Genomic DNA, 12,886 nt, shown 5'->3' on the forward strand with positions numbered 1-12,886 from the left:
CCCGTCAGGGTCGGCTAGATTTTTATAAATCTGTATGATTTTCTTGAGGACATGGCTGTATGTTAATTCCAATGCGTCATTTTATCAGTTTATACAGATCGTATATACACAGCGATCGCTGGTGCAATTAAATCAACCTCCTTTTTATTCATAATGAGAATTGTGTTTACATTCAGGCTCTCAGTGCTCATTCGAGTAAGAAACTCGAGTCGACGGCGACCTAAAGCCTTTGATGAATAATGCCAATTATCCCTTTCAACGTTTTCTCATCCTTACCTGGATAAACTTTATGAAGTAACGTGAGAATTGCCTTTGGTTGTTTCAGAAAATTTACCAGATGCTTTGGCCACGGATTGTACAGCGTGTAGCGAGGCTCAGAAAGTGGCTTCTGACAAGTTTTCTCAGTATATGATTGAAGAGAGACCGGATGATTGGAACCGATTAGAGAACAAGTACGATCCTAGCGGAGCATACAAGACTCGTTATCTTGAGGAAAAATCTAAAAAATCAAAGAAGCCAAATTAAATAACCTTCGTTTCAATTTCCATACAATATTATTCCAGGATCTACTATATATTCCACGATAATTATTTTCTATCTTTGAGTAAGGTTTACGTACATGAGACTTAAAACTCTTGCACCTATATATGCGATGTTTTATTACAAAACAATGATCAACTTCTAATACGAAAGATTCTTATTATCTGTTTCACCTAAGAATAATCCCAGGGACAAGGTACACAGAGTATCCAGATATTATGTAGTTATTGTAATACGAGTTCAATAATAACCCCTGTTGCGCAATTATTAACGTTGTTTGTGATTCATAACCTAGAACGCTTATTATATTGTCTGTAAATGGAAATATACCGTATGATATATCTATACTATCCTATAGTATAGGATAAAAAATAATATACTTGTGCGTAGGTTTATCAATAAATGTATCATTCAAGTCGATGTATAAATGCGTATATAAAATAAAAGAAATTAAGACAAAGTATAGAAGTAGCATATTTACATATGTATATGACTTTGCCTTTGCGTCGACGTCATGGAAAATAATAATATCGACTAATGACTTATCGTATTTCTACGTAATTATATATAGAATTTTGCGCAAACCTTTTTTACAATGTTCTACAAGAATATCATATCATGTTTATAAGAACCACTCACTTCGATAGGAACACCGCAAACCAGCTTTTAAAAATGACGGTAATTAGTATTAAGTGCAAAGTGGTATTGCATTAAGTCGGCATCTTCATGAGAATTGCGTCGTACTGATATAATAATCCGAATAATTAACATCGATAAATATAATGGTACTAAGATCGTTACTTCTGTCAAATGTATAGCTTATCGTTCCATGATATCTGTATGAGCAGTCGAGTATATCCCATCTGTCTGTACCTTCATCCAAACTCCAGTGTGTTGAATGAGTGGCGTCCGATCGGATAGGTCGGTAAGTTTTTTTCCTTAAATAAAATAAAACTTATTGCTACGATTACAACTTTAATGAGAATCTTTATTATTGTAAATGAGTTTTATGGCGGAGTCGATTACGGAAATGTTAAATAATTGTGTTAACGGATTGGATTAAGTCGATATAATCAATTTGACAATGTTACTTTCAAGTTGTAAGATTCTGTTTTACCGATAGTTACCGTAAGGATACCTACATTAGCTATAGCCTGCAAAACTTGTGGTTACGTTATGATACATGGTTGCATTTGGAGGATATAAATAGATGAGGGGACTCCTCGCTATTAGAAATCAAAATTGCAAAATTCAAGTAGATTTAAATATTGAAGAATTTTTAATCGAACGCAGTACGTGAGAAAAAAGGATGGAAGGATCTTAGAATCTATTTTGAATCTAAATGTAATTAATATTGATGTCACTGGCTTTTATATGTAATATAAAGATAAATTATAAATATGCAAAAGATCACGAGAGGCCAGCAAAGAATATGGACGCTACGAAAGTGGTGCGACAATACAGTGAAGCATTTAATACCGTGACTATCGTAGCAGATAAGATTAGCCTGAATATAAATGTAGTTAATTAAGAAATATAATATTAGTCTATATGATAAATATTATTCCCGTTATGGCACGAGCATCAATTTTGTTTGTCTGTGTAACTTTTTCTGCACTCTCAGTGAATTCCCGTTACTTATAAATCTTAGACTAAATAAGTAATTTTCTGTTGGGTAAGCGATTCCCGCGGAAACGGAGTATAGCGTCTGGAGATTATAATGGTTTAAGATTACTCGAAGTAACTCTCGTTAGAAGTTTGAAGCAAGGTAACGGCACGTGGGTGGCCACCGTTTAGATATCCACGGGGTTCCCAGAACCCTATGACACGAGAAAAAAGAAGGTCCAATAGGTAGTACATAGGTACACGTGAGTGGCTATGAAAAGGCGTACATCTGAATCATAGCAAGAGAGGGGCCAGGCCAAAGTGACCATAAACAAAACTATTTCTTTGTTCGGAGCATCACAGATCACTGTATACCCAAGTGCAGCAGTTCCCGTTGGTGGCTTCGTTAGGGAGGCTGAAATTAATAATTCACATGAAGAACGTCACGGTGGCGTGCCTGTAGCCACATAAATTTCGAAGGGCTGGACAACGGGTGGGTTATACGTGCGATAAATTAAAAAATCTAATGGTACCCGACATGAGCCACATCAGCTACCAGGAAGCGTAGCCAGGCAGCGAAGCGAAAAGAAGCTCGACAGGAATCCCATGTTTATTGCATTTGCCGTGGTCGAACGCTTCAGTCCTCCAAGATGTGTCAGAGCTGATGAAGTCGCGATGGCGAGCCCTGAAATAGGAAATTTTTTATAATGTAAATAATAATCAGTCCAATGGCTTATGGTGTGTTCAGTCTCTACAGAAGCTAATTTCAAATAAAAGCATTCTTGTCGGTCTTTAGGCTTGGCATTAAAAGGTGGAGGGTCGAACGTTAAAAGCCAAAGACAGGTAGCCCTTCTGAAATGGGCGTATCTACATCAAGCTATCTATACGTGGCATATAGGCACGTAGGTACATAGTTACATAGCTACAAGCCAGGGTTATCGTGGTTATTAAGGAAACGAAGAAACGAACTGACGCGTTGGGTGGTCCGCTCTCTGTTTATGGGGCACTGCATCTGCCGGGCTGTATAACCCGTGGACGTGTTGTGTGGTCTTACCTTACGTCTGACTTTACATTTGATTCACTACTTGCTAATAGTGGTTACATTAGCATTAGGCAGCTTGCGCGTTAAAAGCGCAACCGAGAGACTGACAATGAAAAGGAAATACCAGAGGTAAACACAGACCGGATATCCAGACTGTTTAGCACCAGCATACCTTTGTGTGCTCAATAATTTTCAAGTAATAATAATTATCCCACGATGAAAGGAAGAAGTATGGTAGATAATCAAGAAGGATATCCATACTGTCGAAACACGCGCCAGTTACTCGTTCCTATTCAATTTTACCGCATTCAATGATAACCGGAATCCGTAGCCAGTGTGTAGTCATTGAATTCTTCGAGTCCTAGTGAGAGTAAAAAATAAAAGAGAATGAGAAAAAGAAGTAAAGTTTGAAAAAAAGGGAGAATCAAGGTGGTAGAGATAGTAGAGTAAGGAAGGGAATAGAAATGAGAAAAAGAAGGATTAAACGTACCGTGACTGTCTGCCACGGGCTTGAAGGTGAAAAATACTTGTGCGCCCGTGCATGCCGTACTTTATCGAGTCTCCATTGATCGATCGAGCGATCCGGGAGGCTCGGATAAGATGCTGTCGTTGTCGTCGTACCACGGGAGGACCACACGCGTCGAGTCGCGTCAGCCTCGCCTTCTCTTCCTTCTTCTACCCTTCGAACCAGAGCTGGAAACGTGGAACGGCGCATTACTTTATACAGTGTAGTTCCTACGTTGGGAATCATGGCCGGAGACAGACTCACGGGTGGAGGACTGTGCGCGAGGAGGATGAAATACCCACGGGTACCGGGGCCACCCACGTCGAGGGCGCAAAGGAGATATTTAGCGGAAGGCAAATCTCTGCTGGACCACCCACGTTGACCGGCCTCATCTAACAGCCTGCGCTCCTGCTCCTGGCTACTTATTTCATAGTCTCCTTCTGCTCCTCTCTCTTCGGGACTCCTGCCAGGGACGCCTGCGTGTACCTACGTGTATACGGGTACTGGCTGCTACCCCACCGATTAGCCAATTCCTATTCTTCGAGTTAGCCCCAAACTATCTCGTTCTACCTTGTCCAGTTTCTGCTCCTTGAGGCCCTTTCTTGTCTTCTTCTTATTCATCTGCTTCCTCGTCTTCCTCCTCTTCTTCTTCTTGATCCTCCTCTAACCAGGAGAACGTTAACGCTAACTGCCCAGCGGATACTTAGTGGAGTCAACGGCGTGTAAACGGTTCACGGTGCATGAATTCGGGCAGCGATAACCGCCGGAGACGAACTCTACTTCACTTTGAAGCTATCTACGTGACAGAGAATTCTGAGGATAGAAGCGCAGCATCCAATCCGATCGTTCCCCCAATGACTTTCCTTTGGATCTTTTATGTTTAATGTAATAACGTGCATCCAGTGCCCTGGGCGACGGGGCAGTTGCGTGTGGCATCATTACCTCCGACGAATAACATGTTACAGGTGCACGTGGGTTACTTTGTGAGCGAAGTAAATTAATAATTGGAACGTTTTGACCAGACGGATGGATCGACTGGACTCTTGGGAAGATAGACAGACTGACACCGGACACGCCTATCCGTGTATCGAGATTCTTCAATTCAGATGAAACTCTTCCATACGTACATCAATTCCAGTATCAATTGGATGTACCGTCATAACTTTGCAGCATCTCGGAATCTAAATAAATGAAAAATACTCCGTTAATTGTAATAAAGTATTTCTTAAGCAATAAACTGACTAAATCACTATCTAATGAATATTAAGAATATCCATAAACTAAATGTTTCATGGAATCATCATAAAAAATTATTTTTCTCGCTTTTGCAATTAATTAACATAATCCCATCACCTTTATAACTCCAGCAGACCTAGACTCGTTTTGAAAGTCTGCGCAACACGTTCTGCCCGAACGAGTACAACGATCTCCTATATCTCAAGATTATACTGTCGCCAGTTTAGGCGCTTTCGTATGTTAAACACTATCAGTCGTTTAGATAATCACATCTCAGTGTATACGTCTCTGCATACACACTTCTCTGATACAGTAATATACAGATACTCGAATATCCACTATAGCATTAACGTATATATCTATAGTTATATGTCTACCTATGTGTCTGCACGAGAACTCGCAGCTTGCAGGTTCGATTGGACCACCCAACTAGTCACCGCGGAAGTTGGTCAGTGCTGGGGCATTCACGCATACCTTTCGTACACCATTACGTATACTTATACGCATAATGTAGAGATATCAGTATCCCACAGCCGATATACAAAGTCTAAGATCCGGTATCCAAATATTTTTTGAAAGACGTATCAGTCATACGTATTTCTAGGTCGCAGCAGAAGTAGAGCAGTCGTCGTATGAGCGACTTCCGATTTTTATAATGCTCTTACATGCTATCAAAGTACACGACCTTGGCTCTTGATGATCAATGAGTTCAAGCACTACGTGTCCATGTGCATCTGAACCTAGAAAAAAACATTTTCTGTTAAACCAAAGGAAATTTAGTCGCGCGACAGCGGCTTAAGGATAAAAGGTAACATAATATCACGTAAGGTAAACTGTGAAGTGGAGACGGCCCCTTAGTAGCGCAACGCGTTGGGTGGTCTCGGCTTCACTGTGGGTGGTCACTTACTAACACCATTTTGATATTAAACAGTTCCCTATACACTGTGTATATCGTATACAATGTGTGCAGCCTACACCGACACTTTCCATGGTGATATATCATTTCGATTTACACAATAGAGCACTTTTCTTTAGAACCGTACTCCAATCTCTGCCGATTGGTACCCACCAGACATGGCTTTATTCTATCTTTTCCTGAAGGATCCTAATGAGACCATGAAGTAGCGCTGAGTCCTTTCCTGTTGAATTGAACCTGAAATAAAATAATATGTATATTAGGTTAGGTTAGGCATAGTTAAAGTTAACATATGCATATGTGACACTTGTAGGCTTTTGGCTATGGTTCGTGTTTTAATGAAATTAACGATATGACTTTGAACATACCGGGGATGTTTGAGTAATTATTTTGCGTAATTTGGTTAGTTTATTAGGGATGTATTTTATGGTAGCTGAGGAACGGATCTCCTTTGGATTATTTTATGGTGCACTTTGTTAACTACTTAGGATGGAGGAAACATGGGTAATATAATGGACTGGATGGTAGCAGGAGGTCTGATTTAATGGTGATTTTGCTCGCTCGTAATTTCCTTGGTTAAGTTTCCAGTTTACTGAGAGTTGGGCAAAGACCAGAGGATTGTCGCTTTTGACAGTATTATCTGTCACGGGAGTTGAGGTACCAGTTCTGGACAATGGATGAGGAAATAAGGCAGACAGGTACCAAGTTCGGGGCGGGTTAAGACACGGTTGCGGACTCGAATTCTGCTAAGTCAATTCAAAGGCGGACAGTCGAGGCGTCAGATACTTGGGTGGTCCCGTCCTACGCAAACAAAATAGCCAAGAGGAACAGGTAGTTGAAGAAAATTTACTGACTTTCTGAATTTTGAAAAGGACGCTCACGGACAAAGGTGACTTCTTCTCTCTATTTATACCGGATGGATAGATACGTATGTACGTCCGACCACAAGCTGTTAAGCGTCTTTCTGTGTGACATCTTGAGAACGTTTACTTTCCAACATTCTAGCTCTTGAGGACGTTACAGATTTGAGTAACTTATTCACGCGCTCCATAGAAATTCCTGAAAAATTAGTATGAAGAGTATGATAAATATGAAAAAGCAAAAAAAGGATTTCACGATTGGATATAATACTTAGACGTGGTAAAGATGATACTTTTCATATACAAATGCACTGACAGCCATCTTCTTTTTTCTTTCTATTGGGTATTTCCTCGTCACGGTGTAATTCCTTTACAATGAGTCGTTGTTGGGGTGAGACATTTTTCAAAATGGGCGGAAGCAAAGAAGCAGCGTGCCGGCTCGTTATGATCCTTGACAGGAAATCGGAAATGCGTATAAAGTTGTCCCTCTTTCCTTTGAGCTGTCAGGGCCGACAAAGGCGGAATTTTTCTGGAAAATTTTCAAAATTATTTTATGGCTTTGGGCGTGCGGAGAAAAAAAATTGAGTTTCTTTAAGAGACCGTCACTAGATTGGAATCAGCAATGACTTGAATTTTTTTCCTCTCCACGGAAACCACAATTCCATGAAAATGGAATTATCTGTTTCACTGAGTTTCGTGCATCAGCGATTTCAATGAATTCTTTTAAGAGACTTCATAATAAAAGAATAATGTTGGCCGATTGTTGTGGTATTTCGATATAAAGAAATGACTATTCGGAATACGAAGGAACACAATGATAATGAGATGACGAACGATCGTCGAATTGCGGTTGTGCTGTACGTGAGTAAATATGAGACGCTGGTTCGTGTCCTAAATCGGGTCTGCGAAAGAATTATGATTCCGATTTGGAGAAACCTATCGGGCAGCCATTACTGGCTGACCATATTGCTTTTCATTATAGCTTGGACCACCGGCGTCGCCGCAATTAGTAAGTTGGATCTCTTACGTGAGCCGGCAGAGCGTTGAGACTGTTTTAGAATTAATGATCTATAGAAATGCCGCCATAACGACCAACCGTATTAAAAACAATCTAACCGATAATTATAGATGTAAGTATCTAGAAGAGCGCAGATCCAGGTAAGTGCAATTTGTACTTTTACTACGCGAGACATTCTAAAGGTACTAGAGAAAATAGCATAAGATGCGCGTGCATCGACTAAACGCAATAAGAACGCGAAAGGATTCTACAAAAAGTAAAAACAATTGATAGAGAAGTATCATATGGCTCGCGATTAACGTAGACGGTTAACCTGATTTTTCCACATATTTTGGTCAGTCTATCATCGCTTAATACAATAGTCAAACTAACGAAGCCTGATACTAAAACATTTCATTGATAATAAGAATTATTGTCACTCATAATATAGACAGTGAAAGAGGCGCAAATTAAAGGTCCATATCGGAAGGGTTGAGCGATGCAGAAGTCGGATAAAAAATCTGCCGAGTCAACGAAAATAATGGCACTTAGTTAGCGGCTCTGCGAGAGGAAAAGAAAGAAGAGCGGAAGTCGATGGTCGGATCGTTCTTATTTCGCGTAGCAGCCGCAGGATCGGTAGACATGAGTGGTGACGCTCTTCGAGATATGCTGGATCAAATCGTAGATCAAATATCATGGCAGACTTCCAGTAGCAGTCCCAGATATAGATAAGTATAAAATGATCTTAAGCACAGTCACTGCGAATAACGACTGGTCTTGTTATAGCCAAGATAGGTCAGTCGTGTAAAGGCAGACTTTGCATTAGTCATCCATCTATGGCAGGACCTTAACGATCTGGTGGAAGATACAGAACTTCATGGTAGAACTATATTATCATGAACACTGTGTATCAGAGTGCAAAATATGTATTTTGAAAAAAAAAGTACGAACCCCATAAGCAAACTTATTAAACTTCATTCTCGATGAGTATACCATGGTTGAATCGTTGTCTTGATCGTTGCAGATATTAAAAATCGAAAATTGTGCGTGCCATCTTGTCCAGTTGAGTTTTGAATCGATGATATCTACGAAATGGAACAAACAGGGAGTCGGACAGATGGACGGATGGAATTATCCCGCATACCGTGTTTATTATTTTGTAAGTGGGTGGTCCGGCAGAGAAGTCCGGGTTGGCTCAGTGGCTGATAATATCTCGTGTCCTGCACGCACCGGTGAACGTAACTCGAGGTAACGCACTGCGTCCTCTTGCGTAAGAAAGTAGTCTCCATCCTGGGGAATTACACATGCTCGCTTAGCTGCGTACACGCAAGTGCGTACACCGCACGTTGCGATGCAGTCTTATCCTCGTGAACGTGGGTAGCATTTCCAACCCGTGTGGGCAGACTACAAAAAATACGACGGTACATACCTATCTACCCACCAAGCACCATTCTTCTATCTTCCGTTATAACCTGGACAAACTCACGTCGAACTTGTCTATCCATGTACGATCACTTTGGGGTGCAATTGCATGTTCTTTTTCCACTTACCAATTACATAACGGTTATTCTCCTTCGGTATTTCCTTATAGATGAATTCCTGATGTATGTAAACAACTTTCAAAAGGCACATTTTTGTTCGACAGAAGCGAGCACGGAGTAACGGCATAGGGAAGATTCAGGATACAACGGTATGAGAGTATTGTCTATTACGTAGGGTTATGTAATTCACATTTAAATATACAGTCGATAGCATTGCATGAAGAAGGTTTTCTTTTAAACTGTGCAAAAGGACAAGATCTGAGATTGACTTACCAAAAGTAAGGTTAGGTTATGGCAGCCGGTAAGGAAAGCATGGGAAGCATGGGATTTCTTTGGTACGTCAGGAAGAACGGTTTCGTATCACGACAGTACTCTTCAGCAGAGTGGCTCTGACCTTGCCACCTCCACGTCCTTTGACTTTCTCTGAAAATACTCTCAGTCGTGATTCACCGTTGGTAAGTAAGCAGTAAGCACGCGTTACACGAGTTGAATGGCGCCCGACTGTAGGCAACCGCAATGCACGCTGGGTATATTGGATTGAGTGACTTACAGGCGTAACTCTCATTGAATCAGCCACTCTCTTCCTACCCTCACTCATTAAGTAGATACAGAGTCGGCAAAGATCAAAGCTCGTCTCGACACGCTCGCTTAATACCGGGTGGCGAGTTAAAAATGTCGTAAAAATTAAGAGTCGCATCAAGACGCTCCTTATCCATCGGGATGAGGGAGAGGCCAGTATCCTGATTGCCATCGTGCCGACCAAGAGGGGCTGAGATCTGAGTAAATATAAAGTGAGTGAAATCTATGATATATTGTGTTTTAAAAATTCTTTAGTAAAATATGAGGTTTCGTGAAAGCTATGGACTTTGTGTAACGGTTTATTGGAATATATGATTGGCTGCTTTTGCTACGGAAGAATTTTTTTAATTTATCTACAGTCGTATCCTCAGGCAGACGCTTTCTCACCGTTACTCCTGGCTCTATTGCACCAACCGTCTCATAATGCGTGAACGCGTTCTGCTTATATCATGTAGATGAAAGAGATTTTTTAGATCAGTGATTATCAACGAGAAAACTCTACCCGTAATTTTTATTTTATACATCAAATCCATTACTATGATAATAAGTTTGCCTGGGTGGAATTATGGGATATTTCTTTTTTATAAGTCCGATACTCCCACGCGACTTGAGTAACGTTTGCATCGAGTAATACAAACACGGACGGCGGCGTTTCTTTTGTACGGTTCAACACAGGAAGTCCGTTCCTTGGTGGCTTTAAATTAGGTATTCCAGTCTGGAAGAGTTTTCTGTACTTGACGCCTTAACCAACTGTTGACCATTCCATGTGAGTTGTATACAATTTCGAGGTTAAATTCTTTCCAACGATTCCCTTGATATTTTGTTCTTCGTAGTTACGCTGTATTTCACGCAAGACATTTTGGAATATTCCGAAGGAAAAAACAGATGGACTATACTTCTTTTTGCTTTCTTCTCAACAATTTCACGTGTGAAATGGTTCGTCATTGGCTGAGGGTGTCGGACGAGGCATCGCTGTGGGTGGTCTCGTGTTTGTACATTACCTCCTTCACTCCTCACACTCTCTACTTCTCTTCCATCTCATCAGGTCTGTTTTTTTTATTTTCTTTTTCTTCTTCTGTTCGGGACACATACACCAAGAACGGCTTTTTCAATCGGACTTACTTCCACACTCTGACAAATGCACAAACGCCTAATGAAGTCGCATCGTTATGTAGATATTATGGGGACAGGTTAATAAGTTAATCGTTCTTGGTAGCGTTTATTCGAGTCTTAACGAACGCATTCTGGACAGTTGTTGGCTCCTTAAATGTATCACGCGAACGAGCGATTAAGAAAGGATTTGTTGAGTTCAAATAAAATTTTGTACCTAGCCTGATGTTACGTCTACGAATAATTCATTGCAGCGCCACGAACTTGCTCCAGGGAAAAGTTGAAGCGGCGCCGGGGATTAACGTATCATCGCAAATCCATCAAGACAGTCGTGCACAAGGGTCCTACGATTCCAAGAGAAAATGACTTCCCGGGATGAGAATTCCCTTCTAAGAAATTTATGCAAAATTTCTATTTTCATCGATTCTGTATACCGATTCTCCATCAGCTCCTCTTCGGCCGTTGCATGTATTGACATTTGTTATTTTTCTACCAACGCGAAACCTTCAATTTTCAACGTGTTTACTCCATTCTTGCATCAGAGATCTGGTACTTAGCGTGTAGCTCTCGTCGACGGTGTGCTGAGCAGTGTCAGCGTGTGAAGGGTAGACTACGGAGTAGCATCTGTGAATCGTGCGTGTCTCGTCAGAATGACTTTGTGTGGGTAATGTTTTTGCTCGAGGGGAAATGGTACCGCGTGTGTGGTCCCGGTGCTAAGACCTCTTACCTCTCTGCGGCGGAGTCGGCGTATCCTAGCAACCTAGGACGCCAGAGAAGTCCAGCCAATCACAGACAGGTTCGCGTGAGTTCGGCCGTTCTCGACTATATTCGGTTCTGACGTCAGCGGTACTGGCACACATGTACTTTGGGACATTATGGGCCCCTGAGAATGATCGCGGTTCCTTGAAATAAAAAAATTTTCATTGACACGTCATATTGCTCAGTTTACATTAATTTTTTTACGCAGAATTTAGTGGCATTGTAAAATCAATTTATTCTTGTATTCTATCTGCTATTGAATACAAGCGCTACTGTTTTCTGAACTACGACATTTATGTTTCTGGAGTAAAAGATTTTATTTAACTAAAGTGTCATCTTTTGTTTCAGATAACAGTAATCGTATTTTCCTTTGAGACATCATTGACAAGGTTAGATGCGAATCCTGGTATTTATTTTGGCCTTAGAAGAGATTGGAGACGTGAACCAATTCAGGGCCCAAAACATACCGATCACGCGTTACGCTCCTGGATATTTGTGCAGCTCTGATCCGAAAGAGGGGAGCCATCCACTATGGCCGCCACAGAAGGCAGGCTACGAAAGAAATGTGGCACCGCTTTTCCCTTAGTACGGACTTAGACTGCTCTAAGTGCCGGTCGCACATATTGGTGTCCGACAACGTTTTCCCTCGTGTGACAGAAAGACAGACAGTTTCTCGTAGAAGCTCCCAAGTAAAAGCCAGTGTTGGCAATCGTGTCTACGTCGATATTATACTACAGGCTCTCACGGTGATCAGACGTAGTGTAACCGAATGCCCAGACTGTCGTGCTGTTACAAATCTGGAACAGTCCCGAGTGATTTTCCAAGCACTTCTAGAGACACCGGAGCTAGTGTCAGCTGCCTTATACATCCTAAGAAGTCTTACTGTTTAACACCTGTGACACTAGCCACGAGGAGCACTGTCTCGGCACTCGCGACTCCCACCAGCTTCGCCAATAACAGTGGATCGTTCAAATAAGTTTTCCCGCTAGATCGACCTGCGATTTATTCAAGATCGATATACCGCGTCTATAGCAGAGACCGTGAATAATAAGGATCGACAAACGAATCTTCAAGCTGCTATTACCATTGTATTAAACCTGATGAATGTCACGTACGCGTAGAATCGTTTAAACTGGTTTAGCTCAACGTGAAATCTTGGACACGCGCGGCAGATGTGCCTTTTTTGAAAGCCGACT

General features: G+C 41.3%; 1 protein-coding gene and 1 long non-coding RNA gene across 16 annotated transcripts; one reads left to right on the forward strand and one right to left on the reverse strand.

Annotated features, from left to right (window-relative positions):
- Positions 1-927: 927 nt before the first annotated feature.
- Positions 928-9,632, reverse strand: LOC107263577. 15 transcript variants are annotated; one of them, XR_003058214.1, is made up of 14 exons: positions 9,516-9,632; positions 9,252-9,300; positions 9,131-9,173; positions 8,846-8,991; positions 8,653-8,786; positions 6,998-8,556; positions 6,699-6,903; positions 5,998-6,081; positions 5,306-5,668; positions 5,046-5,232; positions 3,678-4,873; positions 3,360-3,548; positions 2,679-2,830; positions 928-2,560 (listed from the first exon to the last, which is right to left on the reverse strand). It is a non-coding gene; the product is annotated as an uncharacterized LOC107263577 (long non-coding RNA). The 15 variants fall into 15 exon arrangements; XR_003058198.1 differs by having other exon boundaries at positions 9,131-9,300; XR_003058201.1 differs by lacking the exon at positions 9,516-9,632 and having other exon boundaries at positions 9,252-9,383.
- Positions 9,633-12,038: 2,406 nt separating this feature from the next.
- On the forward strand, positions 12,039-12,609 carry LOC107263967. The gene has a single exon (XM_015731712.2). The coding sequence runs from the start codon at positions 12,254-12,256 to the stop codon at positions 12,578-12,580; it is 327 nt and encodes a 108-aa protein (XP_015587198.1). The 5' UTR covers positions 12,039-12,253; the 3' UTR covers positions 12,581-12,609.
- Positions 12,610-12,886: the final 277 nt, after the last annotated feature.

This window comes from Cephus cinctus, unplaced genomic scaffold, assembly GCF_000341935.2.
Source record: "Cephus cinctus unplaced genomic scaffold, Ccin1 Ccin1_scaffold0013, whole genome shotgun sequence".
Classification (NCBI taxonomy): domain Eukaryota; kingdom Metazoa; phylum Arthropoda; class Insecta; order Hymenoptera; family Cephidae; genus Cephus; species Cephus cinctus.

Bases quoted from the DNA above. Each gene is read 5' to 3' on its own strand.
- LOC107263967 (XM_015731712.2), top strand. From the start codon at position 12,254: ATGTGGCACCGCTTTTCCCTTAGTACGGACTTAGACTGCTCTAAGTGC.